The sequence below is a fragment of the Sinocyclocheilus rhinocerous genome, unplaced genomic scaffold, assembly GCF_001515625.1.
Source record: "Sinocyclocheilus rhinocerous isolate Xijiao unplaced genomic scaffold, SAMN03320098_v1.1 scaffold3785, whole genome shotgun sequence".
NCBI classification, from domain to species: domain Eukaryota; kingdom Metazoa; phylum Chordata; class Actinopteri; order Cypriniformes; family Cyprinidae; genus Sinocyclocheilus; species Sinocyclocheilus rhinocerous.
In genome coordinates, this window is record NW_015628674.1 from 4,673 (window position 1) to 24,454 (window position 19,782).

General features: G+C 34.9%; 1 protein-coding gene across 1 annotated transcript in view; it reads right to left on the minus strand.

Annotated features, from left to right (window-relative positions):
* The window catches only part of LOC107737900 (1-phosphatidylinositol 4,5-bisphosphate phosphodiesterase beta-1-like), a gene marked incomplete at its 3' end in the record, with an annotated part of 46,076 nt that overhangs the window by 4,500 nt on the left and 21,794 nt on the right, over positions 1-19,782 (minus strand). The window contains exons 4-9 of the mRNA XM_016549538.1: positions 5,064-5,204; positions 4,611-4,690; positions 3,928-3,981; positions 3,760-3,835; positions 2,155-2,255; positions 1,044-1,210 (exon numbers count right to left, since the gene is read on the minus strand). Coding sequence (XP_016405024.1) covers positions 1,044-1,210; positions 2,155-2,255; positions 3,760-3,835; positions 3,928-3,981; positions 4,611-4,690; positions 5,064-5,204 — 619 coding nt within the window. The remainder of the gene's footprint in view (positions 1-1,043; positions 1,211-2,154; positions 2,256-3,759; positions 3,836-3,927; positions 3,982-4,610; positions 4,691-5,063; positions 5,205-19,782) is intronic.

Below are 19,782 nucleotides of genomic sequence, written 5' to 3' on the forward strand. Positions count from 1 at the left end.
TCGACGCGTTTCAGAAAGGCGGGGCATAGAGGAGAAATAATAATGTACAGTATGTGGAAAATAATGTGTTTTTTGAACCTTAAACCTCATGAACACATTTCATTACACCAAATACACAAAATAATGTTCTTTATAGCAACATCATATGACCCCTTTAATTAGTGATAAAAATACAAAAATGTTAACCACTTTTTAATCTGATTAAACTATTTATATCTATACTTTTCAGTGTAGAATGAATTAGTATATTTGTTCGTATATTAAATAACTTAAGTATATTAACTATTAGTATTATGCTTTTCCATTATTTGCTCCAACATCATCTTTTCAGCAAATCATTTAGGGCAAAAGTCACAATCTAATTAATATGCATGACCCTGTGTGCTGATTCGCTCACAGACAGCAAACCTCCTGAGAAAGACGAAATGACTAAGAATATCTGACAAAAATATGCATGTTTATATTTAGCTGTTGCAACAATGTTTCAGGCCTAATTATTAAACTTTCATGAGGAAAATTCTCAAATGTGACTGATGTTTCTGTAAAGTGTAATATTTTCAAACGGCATCTGATATGAATGTATCCATGGCAATAGGCCTTTAAATCAGATGGGATGTATAACGGGATCGTTGCTGGTTGAATCCCGAGGTGTTTGCCGTTTGAACATGGAAACGCAGGAATCCATCAGTGTTTTAATGCGGCTGTCAATCAACAAGTTGGGTGTAAAAACTAATGAGGGATTAGATGTCATATTAGCACGATGGCGGGAACAGACGGAGCTCGATTAGATACACATACAAACACATCAAACTCGGATCTCTGAATTAAATAATTAATTAATTAATAAACACATAAACAAATAAATGAATATACAAACAAATAAATAAAAATCACATTCGATTAACCCCCCCCCCCCACACACAAAAAAAAAAAAACATTCAGCCTAACTATAAAATTATTATAAACGTATGGAAAAGAGTTTGTATTGTGCTCCACAGAAGAAAATGAGAGTGAGAGTGGATGAATTATGAATAATGACAGACCTTTCTGAATCCCAGCTGTGTTGGGCTCAAACTTCTCCATGAGCAGCTGGGTTTGCTCGGGTTTGAGCGGTGGGTACAGGATCTCGTTCAGACGCGGGTCCCGCTGCTTGCTGTTGATGAATTCTGTCATCTGATCCACCGTCAGATAGTTTCTGTTCTTCGCGCCGCTGGAGAGAGACAGGAGATCCATAACAGAGCATATGGTTTACAGTGATAATCATAACACGCAGATGAGCAACTGCATCATCCCAGCATGCAAATTACACAACGACTTTCAGCAAGGTGGATTTTTTCTAAAGGAACGTCTTGGTTATGATCAATACCAATTATCTTTCATCAGGATTTTTTAATTGTTACGCCCCCAACCAACTAATTACAACACTGTAATGCACTCGTCTCATAATATCATTCCAACATGACTTGAAGGCAACATTATGTAGTAATACACACATACATACATAGCTACACTGAAAAATGAGAAAAATAGATAAAAATGAATGAATGCATAAAAACAGGAAAAAGATAGATAAATATATAATGTATAAATGAATGTATAAATATATAAAAACAGATAAATAAAAGTAAAAATAAATAAAAGATAAATCAAGAAAAACTGAAAAAACAGATAAATAGATAAAACAATGGATGAATAAATAACAAAACATTAAAATGAACAAAAGCATTCATAAAAAAGTAAATAAATACATAAAAACAGGAAAAAACTGATAAAAGGATCAAATAAATAAATAAATAGAAAAAGTAGACAAATAAATAGATAAAAAAACAGATAAAAACAATGTATAAATAATACAAAAAACAAACAAACAAATAAATAAAATATAAACAAAATGGAAAAATTTGACAAATAAATAAATGGATGGAAACAGAAAAAAACTGATAAATATATACAGCAATGCATAAATAATTAAATGTGTAAATAAAAATAAACAAGTAAAAGTATAACAAATAATAAAATTTGAAAAATAAATAAATACATGAAATTATAAAAAACAGACAAACAAACCATTTTTATTTGATTTTATTCGATTTTTTTTTATTGAAGGCATCATTAGCTACAGCATCAGCTGAAAACAGCTCCATAAAGACTCACAGATCAGCAAATATTTGGTTGATCTCAGATCGTGGGCAGAGGTTTTTGATGAACGATTTGTAAACATCAGGCGTCAAATCCTCCAAAGGGATGGAGTCGTTCTGCAGAGACGAACAAGATCAGACCATCAAATCATGAAATAAATACAGCCTTTAACAAGCAGTCTTCGGTCTGACAGCAGCAATTAATCACCAAAAACAGAGGCTAAACCTGCCTTTAATAACACGTGGTCTCATATGAATAGAAACTAAAATATTTAAGCTGAATTCAAAATTAATTAGCTCATTTCATCCTAAGAAGCATCTAGTTCACCTGACAACGAATCGATTGGTTTCTTACGACAAACTCAATAACATCAGCGAGCGAACATTACTCATGTCGTCCACATGCTGTCAGACGCTCATCTCTGCAGTGAACATTCAAAACATGCAGCTCTCGCCCGCGGCTGATTAATGCTTCACCGCACAAAATATAAAAGCAGCAAACAAAGAAGAAAAAACAGATGAAAGGATGTGAATGTGAGTGTGTCAGAGGCGGAGGCCAGCCAGAATAACACAGTGAGGATTTCTCATTAGTTACACACTTTTCCCCTCCCGACTCTCCTGAGGCCTTTTAGCATTATGGATTTTGAAAATCTCCCCATGTTCAACGTTCAACCTTTACATTTGCCGTAAAATGATAAAGCAAACCAATAGATTCCCTTGATGCTAGGAATTAAAAAGCAGGGGGGGAAAAACAGAGAAATAGGTAAAATAATGTATAAATAAATAAGTGTATAAATAAATACAAAAATAATACACAGATAAATAAAAATAAAAAATAGATTAAAAAAACAGTTAAATAGGTAAAAACAATGTATAAACAAATCAATAATGATAAAAGAGAAAAACATAAATAAAACAAAAAAATAAACAGATAATAAGATAAATAAATACAATATATATATAAATAAACTGACAACATAGAAAAATAAATAAATAGATTAAAAAAACAGATAAATAAATAAAACAATGCATAAATAAAAAAATGTATAATATAATTACAGATAATAAATAAATAATATATTACAAATAAATAAATAAATAAAAAACTGTTAAATAGATAAAATAAATAAATAAAAACAGATAAATAGATAAAAACAATTTATAAATAAATATATAATTATATATTTAATATATATAAATAAATAACAAAATAACTAACTAACTAAAATAAATAAATAAATAAAAAACACATAATTGAAATAAAATAGACAAAAATAACAGATATAAATACAATCTATTATTTGTAAACAATTTTTAATACAAATATAAAAAATAACTAATTAGTTACACACTTTCTCCCTCCCGAGGCCTTTTAACATTCTTGATTTTGAAAATCTCCCCGTGTCCTATGATCAGCTTCTAGATTTGGCATAAAATGATAAGGCAAGTAAATGCCCCTTGATCCTGGGAGAGAAAACGTAAGATGTCATTTGTCAGGTGGTGTTCCTTGATCCGAGAGCACACATATTTGGTAAAACCCACAAATTGACTTTCTGTGGAAACACACAGTCTTCCTGTCTGCCAGCGGGATTCTGGAGCGATTAGCCGAACATATGCTCACCCGGCCGGACGGAAGATTGCAGCTCTCCAGCGCCGTCTCCACGCGCTTCCGGTCAGTCGAGAACATGCGGAAGATGCTGCAGAGAGACAGAGAAACGTCAGAGGAGGAAAGTCTGATCACGTTCTCATTTATCATGTGACACAGAGGTGCAGACTGATGCTGGCTTACTTTTTCACTGGGATTCGACCCTCCTGATTCGTCTGTAGCTTGAGTCTCATGAAGCTGGAGAGAAAACAATACCACGGAAAAACTACATCAGTCATTCTCAGGAAAGTGTGTTTACATGATTTACTGATTGTGTTTAGATAGATAGATAGATAGATATATTAAATATATATATAGATTATAATAGATTATATATATATAAATAATAACAATAATAAATGTGTTTACAAATTTAAGTACTACTTTATTTATTTATTTATTTATTTATTTAAACCTATTCTGTAACACTTTACTTAAAGACTTTATATAATACATTACAAAATAATTTTTAATGCATTCATTTTGCTTTGTAAAGCACCTTATAATGCATTGTATGATCTCATGAATAACTGTAACCATTATACATTATAACACTTTGTTTTCATTGTTAGACTTTTAGAAAGTGTAATGCATTAAAACACACAACAAACAAACCTTCAAACATTCTAATGCATTTTTGGTCACAAATATTTATGAAATCATATAATGCATTGCAGCATGCATTATGGATACATTTATAATGCATTACACACAAAGGCTTTAAGTGTTACTGTATATTCTTTTAAATCCAGTACAGTTTCCTCACGTGACTGAGGTGTGAGCGGCCTCCTGATGGAAGCAGGTAAATGTGAGCATCAGGTACTCACGCTTTCTCCAGACAGGACTCTCGGCCCATGTTCTGAGCGAGCAGGTTAGACGCCAGACTGAAGAGCTCATCTGCCCACTCCTTCATCAGCGACAGCGCACAAACATAGACAACATTTATTAAAACGATTCAGGTCAAGCACCCTGCCTGGGATTTACGTTGCACAAATTTCTCACTGCCACAAATAAACTCTTAAAAATAGAGATGCATAACAGCGATGCCATAGAAGAACCATTTATGGTTCCACAAAGAACTTTAAAGAACCATCTCTTTCTTACTTTTTATAATCTGAAGAGCCTTCTTTCGCCACAAAGAAGCTTTTGTGAAACAGAAAGGTTCTTCAGATGTTGAAGGTTCTTTATGGAACCATTTAGACAAGAAAGGTTCTTCTATGGCATCGTGATTCAAGCACCTTTATTTTTAAGAGTGTATCTGCTGATCTAACCACACACACCTTGGCGACGTCTTCTTGGAAGGCCATGAAGTTCAGGTACTGGATGTTGACCATGTCTGGCCCAGTCACCACCGTCAGCATCCGGTTCTCTATCCGGCCCACCAGATTCCCCACATCCAGCAGCTCCCGCAGCTTCGCCTCCTGAGGGAGAACCGCAGTAATGAAGCCCGCTGCCATAAAACACGCCAGAATAAGACCGCTTTCATCTGTGCGCTAAAATCTCCAGCTGAGCTGCTCTACACCTGCTCGTGATGATGAAGAAACATTCAATACATCAGCCCAATATCACACAAGAGAAACTATATATATATATATATATTATATATCATTTCCCATGATAGGTTGCACCTTAGTTTGCAGTATTAAGGTTCACTGAGCCAATCGAATGGATTCACAATCAATACTGTGTTGTAATTAATCAGCAATAAGAGACTAGGTATTAAAATCAACACAATTGAAAGGGTGCCCAAACTTTTGCACAGCCTATTTTTCACATTTGACTTTATTTCATACAGCACAGTACTGCTACACTAAGAATTTCTGTCTGAAAAACATCACATTATGCAGCTTTCTCTAGAAACTGAATGGCATATCACTATAATATTTTCTTATAAAGAAAGAGCTAATTATTATGCAGCCTCAGAGGGGTGCCCAAACTTTTGCATAAAACTGTAGATAGATAGATTTTATTACAATATACAGCTAAAAATATACATAAATGTATAAATAAATAACACATCAAATTTGAGCTAAATTGTACTGGAATGAACATTCAATTGTTTTCTTCTAAAATACACAAAGTAATTAATTAATTAAATATTGCTTTTATTAAAATGACTTTAAGACTCACTTTTTTATCACACAAAAATAAAATGCATTAATATAAATAAATAATGGATGGATGAACAGATAAGTAGATAAATATATAAATAAAAAAAAATATTATTAAAATTACTTCAGAACACTTGGGTGCAACACTTTTTTTATCCCAAAATATAAAATGTATTAAAATAAATAAATAATGGTAGATGAATATATAAATAAACAAAAAGAAAATAAATAGAAAAACTATAGCAAAATTATCTGAGAAATAAAAAATACATGAATGTACTGTATGTATGAATGAATGAATAAATGGATGGATGGATGGATAAATAAATAAACAGGTAGGTAGACGATTAATAAATAAAAAAAACAAAACAAATAAATAAATAGATAAAAATATAGCAAAATAGCAAAAAAAAAATACATATGTATAAATGAATGAATAAATACATACAACACTTTTTTTTATCCCAAAATATAAAATGTATTAAAATAAATAAATAATGGTAGATGAATATATAAATAAACAAAAAGAAAATAAGCAAATAAGCAAATAAATAGAAAAACTATAGCAAAATTATCTGAGAAATAAAAAATACATGAATGTACTGTATGTATAAATGAATGAATAAATGGATGGATGGATGGATAAATAAATAAACAGGTAGGTAGACGATTAATAAATAAAAAAAACAAAACAAATAAATAAATAGATAAAAATATAGCAAAATAGCAAAAAAAAAATACATATGTATAAATGAATGAATAAATACATAAATAAAACAGGCAATTCTATAAAAAATTTTTTATTTAAATTAACACTCAATTGTTTTCCTCTAAAAAATCAATCAACAAATCAATCAATCAATCTTTTTTTATCATACAAAATAAGCAAACAAATTAAATGTATTTAAATAAATAAGTAAACAAATAAATACATTAATTAATAAATGCATTCTACCTCAATTTTGCTTTTGTTATATTTACTTCAACGACACAACTTTTTTACATATACAAAAATAACCCAAAAATGAAATGTATTAATATTAACAAGCTTGCGTATGTCCATGCCAATTGTCTCATATAAACCTGGAGCGTAAAAATGAAATAAGCTCTGGCTGGTTGTTTGCTCTGTTCCTGTCTGAGTGGGCGTTTGTTGGCCAGAATGAGCTGCAGTCTGGAGCCCATTTCCAGCCAAGAAAGCCTGTTTGTGTGTAGCTGAGCGTGTTGGTCAGGTAGAGAGCAGATCTTTCATCTGTGTGTCGCTCAACAAGTGTTTCTCATGCAGCTGTGCAACAGGTGTGTGTTCGGCTCTCAGCTGTCAGCGGCTAATTCAAGCCAGCGCCACGACTCTCCAATCAAGCGCTGATGTGCGAGAGCCATTCATCTGCGCCACAGCAGAACCAATGCTTCAACAAATATAATCAAGCCTGAAAAACACTCCCACCACCAAACACCACTGGAGGATTGAGAACGAGCGAAAACCCAGAGAGCACCTGAGCACGTCACCGAGAACAAGCGGAGAAAATCTACGAATTTAGCAATTTCAACATGATTACAAAAATAACCCCAAAAATATATTTTATTCATATAAACAGAAAATTCGATATTATAAATATAAACGAATAAATAACTTTATTCTTTCTAAATTTTTCCTTTATTGAAATTACTTCAAGACCCATATTTTACATTAAAAGTTTTTTTTTAATCATACAAAAGTAACAGGAAAAATGAAACCTATATATATATGAATATAAATAAATAAATAATTCAAACAAATACATAAATAAATGAACAAATAAGTAAATAAATAAAACAAACCAAATCAAATATAAATGTATTTAAATAAATAAATATTACCTAAATATACATTTTATTATATTTACTTTATTATATTTACTTTATTTTTTTTTTCCTCATGCAAAAGCAATCAAAAAATAAAATTTCATAAATAAATACATACATACAATTTTGCATTTATTGAACTTAATTCAGGACCAAGATTTTACATTAGACACAATTTTTTTTAAATAACTGAAAAATGAATTGTACATAAATAAAATCTATCTATATTTTGCTTTAAAATTACTTTAAGATCCAGATTTTACACTGGGTACAACAGTATTTTTTATCATACAAAAATAACGAACTAACTAATTAACTAAATACATAAATTTGAATTTATAAATGTATAAATATAAAAATTAATTAATTATTTTAAATAATTTTTTTTATCATACAAAAGTAACCGAATAACATTTTGCTTTTATTGAACTTAATTCAGGACCCAGATTTTACATTGGATTTTATTGCAATGACTCGACACTTTTTTTTTCACTAAAAATAACCAAATCTAAATCTCAAAATAACCAAAAATGAAATGTATTAACAATTACAAGAAATGCATATCATGTGAATCCGACCCATGTCCGCAGACAAATATAATCAGCCAAATTGAACAAACATAATCAAGGGTAAAAACACTCCCACCACCAAACACGTCTGGATGTTTGCATGAGGACAAGTGAAATCCCAAAGCACACGTGAGCACAAGAACAAATGGGGAAAAAAGACACCTGATGGTTTTTTCATTAAAAAAAAAAAAATCTAATGTTTTATCAGTTCCGGCTGTGACTCTCACCCAGAGGAAAAGAGTGCTATTACAGAGTCTAAATCCATCAGCGCTCCGGGAGCTTCGCTAATTTCAGTGACGGTTCACTGAGTAATATTATAGCTTCAATTGTCTTCTCACCACTTCAGGGGCCAAATAATTGATCGGCGCCACCAATGTCTCGCTCCAAACTAGTGTTCAGATGCATTGCTAAATGATGCTCATAAATATTTGATTCATTCGGAAAGATGTGAAAACACTGAATAGAGCGTCACACCCAACACAGAGTACATCATTGAATCCAACTGTCCCTTCAATTTCTGTGAACGCATACATACAGCAATAAAGATGGCATCTGCTGAAATGTTCTCACTCTCAGGTCATCCAAGATGTAGATGAGTTTATTTCTTCATCAGATTTGGAGAAATGTAGCATTGCATCACTTGCTCACCAGTGGATGCTCTGCAGTGAATGGGTGCCGTCAGAACGAGAGTCTAAACATTACAATAATCCACACCACTGTTTATCAGCTGTTTGGACTCTCATTCTGACGGCACCCATTCACTGCAGAGCATCCACTGGTGAGCAAGTGATGCAATGCTACATTTCTCCAAATCTGATGAAGAAACAAACTCATCTACATCTTGGATGGCCTGAGGATGAGTATATTTTCAGCAAATTGACATTTTTGGGTGAACTATAAGCGTAACTTTAATGTCCTTCAGGCTGTTTGGACATACAGTACAGAATCTGCAATTGTAAATTATGTAAATATTGGTGATTAAATTGGAGCTTAATGTATCAAGACTGAGCAGAACAGCTGCTCTGAGGGAGATGCCAATGACATTATAATAAGATTAAAAACATTATTAAACATATCATATATTTCTGTATGGGGTTGTGCCGCGTGACGATAGTATCGTGTATCAATGATAGTCAGAGATATCACCTGTGGCTGATGCCTTTGACGATAACAAGACGATTATTATTATTATTATTATTGTCATCAGGCCAATATAAACTTTTTTATGATTTTAAAAGTTCAACCATCAAACTTTTATTTTGGCAAAAAGCACAGGGAACCCTTAAAGCTTTTGCATGGGAAAAAAAAAATATATATTTGTAACAGTTACACAATTTTATTCTAATATTTGTCATGTTCCAGTGAAGTTCTGTAGTGAGGAGACCCATTCCGGCTCTGTTTCCGGCAGGGTTTTCCCGTATCCCTCATGACTCATGACTGGGTTTGGCCCCGGGGCCCCTGCAGCCAGACTGCTGTTAGACTTTTATTTAAAGCGCTTTCCGCCGACAGCATGACAGACGACACGGGTTCATTAGTGAAAGCCGCTGTGTGTACTGCAGACACCAGCTCTGAATAGCACATGAATAATACATGCAGTTATTGAATATTAAATTGACTCTTTAAAAGGGGTCATCAGGGTTAGGGTTAGGTTTGTTGTGCTTGTTAGTATGGCTGATCAATTTGGCCAAAATATATATCTATATATATTCTATATATACTATAATTAATAGTAATAATTCTTCTTATTATTACTATTAAATACATTTTATAAAATAAAAATATATTTAATAAAAAATAATAAATTGAAAAGCACATGAATAATACATGCAGTTATTGAATATTAAATTGACTCTTTAAAAGGGGAGTTCTGTATCAGCCGGACAGATGTGTGTGAGATTGGCGCTAAAAAAAGATCAAGCCTGTAAATAGCCTATGCTTACTGCATGATCATTTTCATTGCATTATAATTTGATTCATTCAAATATATTTGATAAACTGCAGTCTTCAGCATGATAATGCTCTCAAACACAGATACTGTATCATCCGTGTGAAGTCTGTGATTCTCTCATGTGCGCTTGTTTTATGCAAATCTGTTTTTTTATTCTCTGCAGGATGCCGGGCAAAATGAAAGGTCCTGCTGAGAGCAAAATAAATTGGATTTAGATTTATCTGCACACTCTCTCTGTCTTCAGGAATCCAGCGCTGCCTGGAATAAAACAATATTCCTGCACCGCTGACCGGCAGACGGAAACATCAGCAGCATAATCACAAAAAAAAAAACACATCACCTCAACACTTCAGCATTTAAACATCTCCATTTAAAGAGAATAATACCAACATGAGATGAAAGCTGCTGCCTTAAAACTCACTATCATGATGCTGGGTTGCTAGGTGGAGTTCTGGATTGTTGCTAAGGTGTTGCTATAGTGTGCTGGGTGGTTGTTAGGTGGTTTCTTACTACTATCCAAGTTCAAAACAGCCCATACTAAAGTCATCTTCTGGGCTCTTCAGTGCAGGTCTGTGGGATTTGTTGCTCATTTTATCAAATAGAGATGCACAACTAATCAAAAGAAAACTGAAATCGCCTTATGGCTTCATGCAATTATAAAACTGAAAAGACTGGGATTTAACTATATAAATATACTGCAAAGCAGCTCAGGATCAGATGTTTTCAGCGGTATGTTTTTTTTGTTGTTGTATTTTTATTTAGCAATAATATTATAAAGTAGATTCTATAATTGCATTATTATTAATCATAATTTATTTATTTTTAGTGATGCACCAAAATTTCAGCAACTGAAATATATTCACTACATATTCATTATATTTTACTGTTGTATTCATTATTTAATGTAAGTTTGAATAAATCTGTTATGAAAACGTTTTTTTTTTTTCACCGTTTCAATGTTTATATTTCAACAATGAACTGGAGTGGAAACATAAATACATCATAAAAAAATTTTTTATATAAAATTTAAATTTAAATGTTTACATGCAACTCAGTTTGTATTTTAGTGTTCATTATCACATAAATGTAATTAATTAATTAATTTATTATTAAATAACATTTTATGTGCAATTTAAATGTTTATATGCAACTCAGTTTGTATTTGAATGTTGATTATTAAATAAATGTGATTAACTGATTATTAAATCAACTTTATTGTCAGTTTCAGTTTTTGGAGGAACTAAAATTTTAATTTCAGTTTTGATATTTTGGTTTAAAAAAAATCAGTTTGCTGCATCACCCCTATATAATTTTTTTATTTTTTTAAATTAAAATGTTAAATTAAATGGATCATATTGATATATAATCACATATTTTTTGGCCAAATTATGCAGCCTGACAAAGAAGCACTGCACCCGGTGCTTTACAACTCAGATTGCATTAGACTTTTGATTATTAATTAAATGGGATTAACTGATTATTAAATCAACTTTATTTTCAGTTTCAGTTTTTGGCTAAATTAAAACTTTAATTTTAGTTTTGATGTTTCACTAAAAAATTCAGTTTGGTGTATCACTAATATTATTATTATTGTTGTTTTAAGTTTAATTTAGAGTCATATTGATCACAATTTTTGGCCAGATTATGCATCCCAACAAAGAAGCATTCCAAACCTGGTGATTTCGACACATTCAAGCAAAAAAAAAAAAAAAAGAAGACCAGAAAAATCACAATTATATTTTTTCCCCAAATTGTGCAGCCCAAGGTTAGTATGTTTATTCAAATCACTGAATAGCATTACTCATGCTTTCCCAAGCAAACACCACTAACAAAAGTGTAAAATCCAAACACGTGCACCAACAAAAGCTTCAGTCCACCTACATCTGTGATCATCAATGACGCTTCTCTCTTTCTTCCAGGAAAGAATGCAGTGAAATGCATATTGATGGTGATGATGGCAGCGCTGTTCAAATCAGATGAGTCAGCATCTCTGGCGCGCTGGAGAGCCGCTGCTGTCATTGTTGTCACCTTGTCCTCTGCGAGGCTCCTCGCCATGTTGGATGCCCTTTCTCACAACCTCATTAGCTCCGGTGCCTTTGGCTCCGGTCACACACAGGGAGCCTTTGCACCAGAGTTTCTATGGCAACATGCACCGAGACCTCATTGCCTCCGGGAGCCGGATTTAACCGAACCACGCCGTATCAAAGCGCAGGGCTCTGACAAGAATCACTGGAGCGCTGTCAACCACCGAAGACGAGCGAGAGACCCGCCGGACAATCAGTCAGCCTTTTCATGTCACTGATAAGCAATTAAACTGCATTAGATCATGTGTTCAGACACGTTAGTTCTCATCTAATTTTATGTTTAAAAAAAAAAATCATAAGTGGCTTTGGATAAGAGCAAATGCTCGATGAATGTAACTTTAACAAATGTTGCAGTAAAATGAGTAAGAAATAATCAGGTGTCATATTAAACCAGCAAGCAAATACTGCATTGTAGAAAGCCTTTATTGACTGATTTATGTTATGACACCTCATAATTATACAGGGAAACAGCCTCCTGAAAACATAGATTAGACCGCATACTGCAGCAGTGAGAAAAAAAACTAGATTTTTACATTCTGAAGAAAATGTGACTGAGGTCATTTATGTATTTATGTACATATTTATATTTGTACTCAATATAATATATATATATACACAGGTGCATCTCAATAAATTAGAATGTTGTGGAAAAGTTCATTTATTTCAGTAATTCAACTCAAATTGTGAAACTTGTGTATTAAATAAATTCAATGCACACAGACTGAAGTAGTTTAAGTCTTTGGTTCTTTTAATTGTGATGATTTTGGCTCACATTTAACAAAAACCCACCAATTCACTATCTCAACAAATTAGAATACTTCATAAGACCAATAAAAAAAAACATTTTTAGTGAATTGTTGGCCTTCTGGAAAGTATGTTAATTTACTGTACATGTACTCAATACTTGGCAGGGGCTCCTTTTGCTTTAATTACTGCCCCAATTCGGCGTGGCATGGAGGTGATCAGTTTGTGGCACTACTGAGGTGGTATGGAAGCCCAGGTTTATTTGACAGTGGCCTTCAGCTCATCTACATTTTTTGGTCTCTTGTTTCTCATTTTCCTCTTGACAATACCCGTTCAGGTCTGGTGAGTTTGCTGGCCAGTCAAGCACACCAACACCATGGTCATTTAACCAACTTTTGGTGCTTTTGGCAGTGTGGGCAGGTGCCAAATCCTGCTGGAAAATGAAATCAGCATCTTCAAAAAACTGGTCAGCAGAAGGAAGCATGAAGTGCTCCAAAATTTATTGGTAAACGGGTGCAGTGACGTTGGTTTTCAAAAAACACAATGGACCAACACCAGCAGATGACATTGCACCCCAAATCATCACAGACTGTGGAAACTTAACACTGGACTTCAAGCAACTTGGGCTATGAGCTTCTCCACCCTTCCTCCAGACTCTAGGACCTTGGTTTCCAAATGAAATACAAAACTTGCTCTCATCTGAAAAGAGGACTTTGGACCACTGGGCAACAGTCCAGTTCTTCTTCTCCTTTTCACAATTTGAGTTGAATTACTGAAATAAATGAACTTTTCCACGACATTCTAATTTATTGAGATGCACCTGTATATGTTGTTACGCGTCAGTGCAAGGAAGAGCAGAGGTCGGATCCAAATGCAAACAGTAGGAAGTTTAATAAAACAAAAGTAATCCAGAGCAACAAACGATGAACATAACTTGGGGAGAACCAGGCAAAAGAAACACCACGCCACAACTTCACAAAGACAACGACTGACTCAGACTGACTAAAACACAGGACTATTATACACAGAGACACTAACAAGATGACAAGGTAACAAGACACACCTGGGAAAGCAATCAAGAGGACCACTGAAACAAAAGAACTACAAGTTGACTATAAATGGCACTCTAGACAGGAAGTAACACAAATGTCCAAACACAAGACAGGGGAACAAGAGCAAGATCATGACAGAGCCCCCCCTTTAGGAGCGGATTCCAGACGCTCCAAAACAAACACTGTTAAGTCCAGGAGGGTGGTGGAGAGGAGGCGGAACACGGGGGAGGGATGGAGGGACAGGTCCATTTGCAGGAAGAGAACCTGGGGACTGAGGCAGAGCTGGCGGAACAGGGAGCCAGTGCGGAGCAGGTGGAACTGAAGACCACCAGAGCAGAACAGGAGGAACTCAGGACCACCAGGGTGGAGCAGACGGCCACAACAGCAGAGCAGACTGGTCCGAAGATCCCCACAGCGGAGCAGACGGAGCAGAAGACCACCAGAACAGAGCAGAAGACCAGCATGGCGGAGCAGGCGAAGTAGAAGACCACCACGGCGGAGCAGACAGATGAGGAAACAAGGGCTGAGACTGAGACCTCGGAGGAACTGAAACATAGGAAACAGACAGTTTACTTATGGCCCCAAAGACCGAGGCAGAAGGCACTGTGAGTTCATTGATAATCTCCTCGGCTGTGATAGACAGGACTGAATGTTTATTAACGGCCTCCATAGCCGTGACGGGACAGGCAGAGAGTTCACATACGGCCTCCATAGCCAGCAGAGCAGACTGGTCCAAAGATCCCCACAGTGGAGCAAAAGACCACCACAGCGGAGTAGACGGATGAGGAAACCAGGGCTGAGACTGAGACCTCGGAGGAACTAAAACATAGGAAACAGACAGTTTACTTATGGCCCCAAAGACCCAGGCAGAAGGCACCGCGAGTTCATTGAAAATCTCCTCGGCTGTGATAGACAGGACTGAATGTTCATTAACGGCCTCCGTAGCCGTGATGGGACAGGCAGAGAGTTCACATACGGCATCCATAGCCGCGACGGGACAGGCAGAGAGTTCAGATACGGCCTCAATAGCCGTGACAGGACAGGCAGAGAGATCACAGACGGCCTCAATAGCCGTGACGGGACAATACTCTGGAACGGCGGCCATGTTGGGATCTTCCTCCACGTCTGCCACATTGAATGTCGTACCGCTCAGCAGCAATGCTACAAAGATATAATACTCCAGAGTCCAACTAGGGTCGTGCAGCGGCATGCGCGAACTGAGTGGTTTGGACAGCCCACCCCGAAAAAATATCATGAGGGGGATTTTCCCCATCTTAGTCAGATGTACCAGCTTAACAAAGTCGTACCACTCAGCAGCAATGCTACAAAGATATAATACTCCAGAGTCCAAGTAGGGTCGTGCAGCGGCATGCGCTAGCTGAGTTGTTCGGACAGCCCACCCCGAAAAAATATCATGAGGGGGATTTTCCCCATCTTAGTCAGATGTACCAGCTTAACAAAGTCCACAACTTATTCCTCTATCGGCCGATCTCCCTGTCGGAGGCGTTTAGATTTATACATAGTTTAAAAACAGTAAGATTTATAAATAATATTCAAATACATACAAAATAAACATTAGTGAGATTTATAAATGACTAAAATAGTTAATAGTAATTAAAAAACTAAGTGAGATTGATTAATTTATAAATAAATAACATTAAAACGCATAAATAAAAATAAAACATGAATGATTGAGATTTATTTATATTCATAAATATTCATAACTAAATAAATAGTAATGTCTAAATATATAAATAAAAACATTGAGTGAGATTTATTTATAAATAAATAAATAACATTCAAATACATAAATAAAAATATAACATGGATGAGTGAGATTTATAAATAACTAAATACAATTATGTATAAATATATAAATTAAATATCAATAAATAAATTTCTGTTTCTATTCTAGCTTAAAAAAAGCTTCACCTTCAAGTCTTACATTCAACAAATTGTTTGCCTTAAACTAAAAATTCTGTCATCATTTACACATCCTCATGACATTTGTTTAATTAAAATAAATGATCTGGTTGATGTGTCCTTACACACTAATAAGACTCTACACACTGTAAATGATCACGTCTTACACTTCAGTACTGAACCAGCAAGTTCTTAAAAACATTTGATTTCTCCATCGCTTGTGTTTTATTCTGGCCTACAGAAAGTTACTGTTGCCCTCTGAAAACATGGCGCTCCTGAACGCGTTACGTGTGAAAGTTCATCTCACTGACCCTACACATGAGCAACAGCCATGCTCCTGCTAATTCCACACATGCACAGGCTCATGTGAGTTTACCGCGGTAAACCTGCAGCGGGTGGAAGTGGCAGCAGCAGCAGCAGTGTGTCGTGGATTCACCGCATTGCTGATCTCCTCCAGGCGCTGGTTTGGCTGGAGAGGAGAATCAAAGGCCATTCTCTGGGTTCGGGCTGAAGTCCACCGGTTCTTCTGTCTGCTGCACGCTTGAACGGCTCATTAGTCATTACCCGCAGAAACAAGACCCGGGATCTTTATTCTAACTCAGAATATATGCTGCTGCATGGAAAAGACAAAAAACAAAAAAAAGACGCAAACTGAACCCACAGACAGTTTATGTGCAATGCACAGAAGAAATCAGCGAAGGACACACTCAAAATTTAGAATCAAATTTATAATTGACTGTAATGTGGGGTTTGGTGTTTGGGTTTTGTTTCATGTTCATGTTTTCCATGTCTTTTATTTTGTAATTGATTCCTGCTGTTAGTGTCATGCTTCCCTTGCCTCATGTCTCTCTGCCTTGTGTATGTGTCATGTTCTGATTGGTTGTCTTAGTCATGTCTTGTTTCCCATTGGTTTGTTCTTGTCATGTGACCCTCCTTGTCTGTTATAAGTAGCCATGATGTTGTAACCCACTGTCGTTGAGTCAAGTCTGTTCTAGTCAAGTCTGTTCATGCCTCATCAAGTCAAGTCAAGTCTGTGTCTCTAGTCTTCGTCTGTTTGGATTATGTTTGGATGTTTGGATCACTGTAAATATACTGCACTTGGGTTCTTCACTACGCTCGCCTTCAGTGGACTGATTCGTTACAGAGACTCATATCACAGCTACATAAAAATAACTCAGGCTGACCTTATGCGCTCAGCAAAAATGTTTTTATATTTAAAAATGATAAAAATGTATTGTATTTATATTTATGTGTAAGTACTGTATTACACAGCATTTATACATATACTGTAGATGTATGACTTAATATTGAATTTATAATAATAATAATAATAATTAATCATTTATATTAATTTACTATACTTTATTATCATTAATAATTATTATTATAATAAAGTCTATATATTAATTACAAATAACTTTTATCCATTTTATATATAAACACTTACTATAAACTAAAAATAGAATTACTATATAATAATTGCTATGAAACAAATATAATATAAAATGTTTTAACAGAGAGAGAGATTGTAATTCATAAAAATAATAATTCATATTATGACTATTTTATATATAAACATTATACATTTACAAAATGTATAAACTATCAAATTTCAAAATATACACATTTCCTTACATACCATTTTTAATTTGCAACAACAACAATAATAATAATAATAATAATAATAATAATGCATGTCTTAATTTACTAAAATATATTATTTAATATATATATATATATTAATAAAATAAAAAGTATCAGTATATTCTTATAAATGTAAAACATAAAATATATGCGTTTTAATATATTTATTAGTACTGGGCAACGATTTTTTTTTTTTAAATCGTGATTAATCACATGATTTTTCTGCAATTAAACGCGATTAAATCGCATTGTTACGCACAAAATTCAATAATGAATTCAAAAGTAGTGTATTGCGCACATTTTTCATTTAAAAGTACTGCTGTATGAACAAAAGTGCCATAAAATTTGATTTGCAAACACTTTAAACAAATAAGGTGCTTTTTTACAGCAGTATTCAGCAGTTCAAATATTTCTTGTAAATCTCAACTTAAACATTAATGTCATCAAATTAAATATAAAACCAAAGCTATTTGCCACTGCCAGGGCATTAACGTTTTTATAGAAAATATTTTATAGTTTGTTATAGATAAACAAGTTATGCTCAGAGTCCAGGGCCCCGATCATAACATTATAACAGGCACCTTCCGAGTAGAGACCTGCACTATCGCGGCACCCAACGCAGCAGAGTGCGGCGCGGGACAACTCTTGAAGGGCGAGTGCGGGTGCAGGCGGGTAGAGACTCGCGTGTGCGGGATGCAGGAGAATAAGGGTGTACTCACACTACGCAATCTTAACAGTGCCCGAGCGCGTTTGACCCCCAAAGCCCGGTTTGTTTGACAAGTGTGATCGCTCCGTGCCGCGCTCGGGCACGGTTCGATTAGGAAGAGGTGGGCCTGACCGCGGTTCAGTTATATATAGATCAGTGAGTGTGAGCACTACCCGCACCGAAGCGCTGAACTTCTGATACGTGCAGCACGATTGCATGAACATTTCTGAGCAGCAAAAGTGATAGACTTGTAAAGCAATACATTGTGAGAGAGCCGTGTGTTTACCGCATCCCCAACGACTCAAAATAATAAACCACAAAGTTAACAAAACGATGCACTCCACTGTGCTGAGCATTTCCCATTTCAGAGCCAGTGAGCAACGGACTTTCAAAATAATAATAATAATAAAAGCTGCGTTAATATGCGATAAAATAATTGTCGGCGTTAATTAATTAATGCGTTAACGCGATTACACGTTAACTTGCCCAGCCCTAATATTTATACAATAGTGATGCGCGGATGAGCTAAAATGTCACCCGAATCCGCAGCTTCAAATAAATTATCCACCCACCCACCAACCGCCCGCACCTGTATTTTTGTCTGATTTAGATAACCGCACCCCATCATCACATTAGGGTTCGTACGGTCATGAAAAACCTGGAAAAGTCATTGAACAGCAATTTCCAGCCCTACAAAGTTTTGTAAAAATAAATAAACTCAAAAAGTTTTTGAAAAGTTTCATGAAAATCTATTTCACAATTCTCTGTATAATAGAATTATGTTTAATCAGATCCTGAATTTCGTTGCGGGATTGCGCATACATCGCATTACTCATTCCCGCAGCTTTCGACTTTAAAATGAGGGAAATTACTGCAAAACCTTTATTCAATATAGCGTGTAGGTTAGATGAGTAAATAAATCCACACAAACCATCAGATGAAAACAGCGTAAGTGATTCAGCTGTACCGCGTCTTCTCTCTTTGACTTTCGCGCTTAACGTTTATTCAATATAGCGTGTAGGTTAGATGAGTAAATAAATCCACACAAACCATCAGATAAAAACAGCATGAGTGATTCAGCTGTACCCCGTCTTCTCTCTTTGACTTTCTCTTCACATCGACGCATCTAGAGCTGCTGCAGGCTGCGATATAAGACTTTAGCTCACGTTTCGGGACAGTTGACAGAATTGTCAATAGCCTAATCGGTCATTCTGTAATTATGTCCCCACTTGATGCAACAAATGCCTCGTTTATAATGGGTTTTATTGTTTTTGTCTCGTTGCTCTGGCCGGGACACGGCATCACAGTATCGTGAGGGGCGTAACATTTCCGTCACACGCTTGAGGAATTCGGCCAATCACAACGCACTGGATAGCTGG